Source organism: Lithobates pipiens, unplaced genomic scaffold, assembly GCF_037356315.1.
Source record: "Lithobates pipiens isolate NorthernLeopardFrog02 unplaced genomic scaffold, aLitPip1_a1.2 Scaffold_196, whole genome shotgun sequence".
NCBI classification, from domain to species: domain Eukaryota; kingdom Metazoa; phylum Chordata; class Amphibia; order Anura; family Ranidae; genus Lithobates; species Lithobates pipiens.
The window spans coordinates 41,651-46,403 of record NW_027507768.1 but is presented as its reverse complement, the minus strand read 5'-3'; the positions used below and the strand labels follow the sequence as shown (position 1 = coordinate 46,403).

The following is a 4,753-nucleotide window of genomic DNA, read 5'->3' as shown; positions in this document are numbered from 1 at the left end:
CTTCAGAGACTGGACCGCAGGGCAGTATTCCAACATGATAACCACCCCAAACACACCCCCCAACACCACCACTGCCTTGCTAAAGAAGCTGAGGGTAAAGGTGATGGACTGGCCAAGCATGTCTCCAGACCTGAACCCTATTGATCATCTGTGGGACATCCTCAGAGGGAAGGTGGAGGAGGGGAAGGTCTCCAACATCCACCAGCTCTGTGATGTCATCATGGGGGAGGGGAAGAGGACTCCAGTGACAACCTGTGAAGCTCTGCTGACCTCCATGCCCAAGAGGGTGAAGGCAGTGCTGGAAAATAATGGCGGCCACACAAAATATTGACACTTTGGGCCCAATTTGGAGATTTTCACTTAGGGGTGTACTGACTTTTGTTGCCAGCGGTTTAGACATTAATGGCTGTGTGTTGAGTTATTTTGAGGGGACAGGAAATTGACACTGTTATACAAGCTGTACACTCACTACTTTACATTGTAGACAAGTGTCATTTCTTCAGTGTTGTCACATGAAAAGAGAAATGAAATGTCACTGAGGGGTGTACTTACTTTTGTCACACACTGTATATAGTTACACCGATCCAAGTTGGAACAAACAATGTAAAAATATCCAGACGGGGAATTCAGCTTTACAGCAAAACGCTGAGACTGCACCACTTCTCTATGTGATGGGCGGAGACAGGGAGGAGTCTGACGGATTAGAAGACGGAGCAGAAAGGAGGCGGTGACCCGACAACCCGCATTGCTGACACTTTACACTCAGAATAATAATAAGAGGAATATTCATAGAGAGGTGAATGCGACTTTCACCAAATGTCAACTAGTGGAGAACCAATCCCTAACCTTGATTGTATCAATCTGCAGGATTCACCCGCAGGGAATGTTTTCTGAATGTCAGATTCTGTCCATTGTAAACCTATCCCTGAGGGATATATTCATAAAACATGAATTCCGGTATCATCAGCTCCATCTAGTGGTCAGCTGTGGGTTTTGTTTCCTGAAATATCTCAGTGAGAGAACTATACCACATTTTGGCCACTGGGTGGAGCCAATGATCCAGGAATTAGTCTCTTAGGATTACAGGGATATTTTATTCAGCTTGTAGGAATACTTCTGAGGTTCGCCCAACCAATGTTCTATAAACAGACCCCCAACTCTGAGCATTTCTAATTATATATATATATAGCACCGACATACACAAGGTGGCACTGTACAGAGAGTGGCAGCGGTGGCTACAGCCAGAGCTGACGAAGAATCCAAATTATGTATTTATTTACATGCCCCGCCTTCTGCCACCGATATATATATATATCAGTATATATAAACTGAATCAGGGAGTGTCACCAGGACCCGGCGCTGCACCATATCTCAGCTCTGTGATTGGAGGAGCGGCGCATGCACTGAAGGTCACACTGCACATCCCAGCAGCTCTCCAAATAATAAATATTCTGACAGAGGGATCACTACCAGATGAATGTGCATTGTGTGCGATGGCTGGAATATTCCCCTCCGCCCATACATTGCTAGGACTTCCATTCAAACTCTGTATAGAAATGCAGTGAACCAATCAGAGAAGCCGGGACATGTGGGAGTTTTGTCCACAGAGGACTCTGCTGAGGCTGCAGAGAAAACTGTACAACTTTATGAAAAATCACAACAATTCAGAACACCGACACCCCAAATCCCAGGACACCGACCAACACCCCAAAATCCCAGGACACCGATACCCGACACCACCCCCTCTGATCCCAGGACACCAACACTCCCCTATCCCAGGGAAATCGACCCCTCCATCCCAGGATGCCCCCAGATCCCAGGGACATGGACGCCCCCCAATCACAGGATGCATCGCAGTCCCAAGACACCGACACCCTCTGATCCCAGGACACCAATGCCCCCCAATCCCAGGACACCCCCTGATACCAAGACACAGACACCCCCCAATCACAGGATGCCTCACGGTCCCAAGACACCGACACCCTCTGAGCCCAGGATGCCCCCCAATCCCAGGACACCCCCTGATACCAAGGCACCGACGCCCCCCCCCCCAATCCCAGGAAACTGACACCCCTCGATCCCAAGACACCCCCTAATCCCAGGTAACCCCAACGCCCACAAAATCCCAGGACCCTGACACCCCTGATCCCAGGTCACAGATACCCTGACACCAATGCCACCCTTCCTGCTCCCAGGACACTGATGCCCCCCGATCCCAAGACATCAACACCCCCCGATCCTAGGACGACCCCGATCCCAGGACGCCCCTCAATCCCAAGACACTGACACCCGATCCCAGGTCACCCTGACACTCCTGATCCCAGGTCACCGACACACTGACAGTGAGGGGGGTGATGGGTCCAGTTCTGTGCTCAGCGCTGGGTTGATCGAACGTTTGTAGTGATGGAGTCACAGCAGATTTTACTGAATTTAGTGAGATTTATTTCAATTCAACTGAACTGAGAGGAATTTGAGGGTTTTCATTAGTAATCCCCTGAAAATGCTCTTTGTCTGGCTGTCGGTGGCCTCCATTAACGGGTCGCTGTAATCAGCCCTCCGATTAGAAAGTGAAAAGTGCATATTTGTTCTGGGTCAAGGACAATACTGAATCCAGAGGATCATCATGACAGCCAGGCAGCCAGCATTTTCAGGAGGTCAGTGATAGCCCGTCCTCATATCCCTCTCAGGACATCACACATAGCAATCCAAACATAGCGACTTTGTCCTTAGGTTTCTCAAAAGGGGTTTCAGCTGAATCTGTGCGGTCCCAGAAAAGTGCAGTCATAGAGCCAGGCGCAGCGCATTCCTGGGAGCGTTAGAACGGGACAACATCGGGGATAAATAAGGAATGACTTCCAGGCAGTCCAGAGATGTCCGTCCTTTGCTGGGTGCAGAGCCTCGTGGGCGGGGCAGAGTGCATTGGGAGGAGTGGGGTGGGTGGAGCAGAACGGGCATCCACTAAGGGGACTAAAATCATGTTTTGGTCTCCACTGTGCGTCGTGTTCATTCCGTCCGCTCCTCAGTGCATAGGAAGAATGTCCCCCCGAGGGGGTAGGGGCCCCAGAAGTGGTCATCCTTTATCTGCAAAATTCCTCTGGGCCCCAGAGGAGGAGTCACCTCTTAGCTGCAGAGCTCCACTGGGCTCCAGAGGAGGAGTGACTTATTATAATTATCAGTTCTTCTGGGGCTGGGCTCCAGAGGAGGAGGAGGAGTCACCTCTCATCTGCAGAGCTCCACTGGGCCCCAGAGGAGTCACTTATTATAATTATGAGTTCTGCTGGGGCTGGGCTCCAGAGGAGGAGGAGTCACCTCTCATCTGCAGAGCTCCACTGGGAGCCAGGAGGAGTCACTTATAATTATGAGTTCTGCTGGGGCTGGGCTCCAGAGGAGGAGGAGGAGCCTCTCATCTGCAGAGCTCCACTGGGCCCCAGAGGGGTCACTTATTATAATTATGAGTTCTGCTGGGGCTGGGCCCCGGAGGAGGAGGAGCCTCTATCCCGGACAGAAGTCATGCTGTCAAGCGATTCAAGTAAAGTCCACTGATGGCGTTGAGGAAGAAGAGGAAGACGGCCAGGAACTGGGCCCAGAAGGTCAGTGTGAAGGTTCCGTAGATGGCGAGGTCCCTCAGCAGGAAGACGTAGGTCATGGTCCCCACGGAAGACAGGAGGAACGTGGCCAGCAGCATGGCACAGCCTACAGCCCACCTCTTGCGGCAATGGCCATCATCACACAGCTGGGACACCATCATCAGCTCCATCCCGAAGATGGCCAGGACCACCGCCAGGCACACGGAGGTGCGCACCACCACCATCACGTTGCTGAGGCTGGCCGCCTCCTCGGAGCACGGTGGATCCTGGTTGGGTCTGCAGGTGTCCCACACCCCGAAGAGGTGCCGCCCGGGGGCCGAGAGCCAATTGCCATCGCAGATGGAGATGGAGGAGAGGACGATGGCTGTTCCCGCGCTCAGCGTTATCAGAACTCGCAGGAACGTCTCGAAGAACTTCTGGGATCGGCCCCGAGGACTCATCTTCTTCTGCAGCTGTGAGGACAGAAATGGGGGAGAGTTTATAGAGCGGCGAGGCCTTCCGAGAGACAAGCGATCAGAATATTCCGAAACGATCAACTAATTCCCACCAGAAAAATCGTGTCTGTAAGTGTATGACAGTTTGTAATTTTTGTCTGTTTTACAAAACGGTTCATAAATGTCCATAAAAAGAATACGGCCGCGGGTCGGCTTCAGATCCGTACATCTACAGTTCCAAAGCCGGCCGGGCTCTGCGGTGCTTGGATGGGGGGGGGGGGGGGGATTGGCACACAGTGACGTCATGGCGCTACCTGCCACCTTTTATGAAGTCGAAAGGAAGACTGGAGGGGGAGCCAAGAGCGGCACTAAGATGGGTCATGGGAGGAGTCAGACTATCCCACTAGACAGGGTGAGGTTCGTCAGGATTCCCCCTTACAGTGCAAGGGGGAACTCTGTGAACTCTGATGGGGGGGGGGGCTCTGGTGACCACAGATCATCTTACACAAGAGTCTGAATTCCCCCTTACATCACGATCCGCAGTGTTCCCCTTTACATCAGAGTTGCACTGTAAGGGGTAATCCTGCAGACTCTGGTGTAAGGGGGACTCTTCTTGTTGTGGGATGGGGGGGGCCTCTGGTGACAAGAGACCTCCTTATATATCAGTCTGAAGTGTTCACTGCAAGGGGCAACCCTGCAGACTCCAATGTAGGGAGAACTTTTAGATCTGAT

The 4,753-nt window shown here is 52.1% G+C and overlaps 1 protein-coding gene across 2 annotated transcripts; it reads right to left on the bottom strand.

The window, feature by feature from the left end:
- Nucleotides 1-2,419: 2,419 nt before the first annotated feature.
- Nucleotides 2,420-4,067, bottom strand: TMEM37 (transmembrane protein 37). 2 transcript variants are annotated; one of them, XM_077493990.1, is made up of 2 exons: nt 3,161-4,067; nt 2,420-3,117 (listed from the first exon to the last, which is right to left on the bottom strand). In XM_077493990.1, exon 1 carries the CDS (start codon nt 4,025-4,027, stop codon nt 3,509-3,511), a length of 519 nt encoding a protein of 172 aa, XP_077350116.1. In that variant the 5' UTR covers nt 4,028-4,067; the 3' UTR covers nt 2,420-3,117; nt 3,161-3,508. The 2 variants fall into 2 exon arrangements, with proteins under 2 accessions (XP_077350116.1, XP_077350117.1); XM_077493991.1 differs by having other exon boundaries at nt 3,441-4,067.
- Nucleotides 4,068-4,753: the final 686 nt, after the last annotated feature.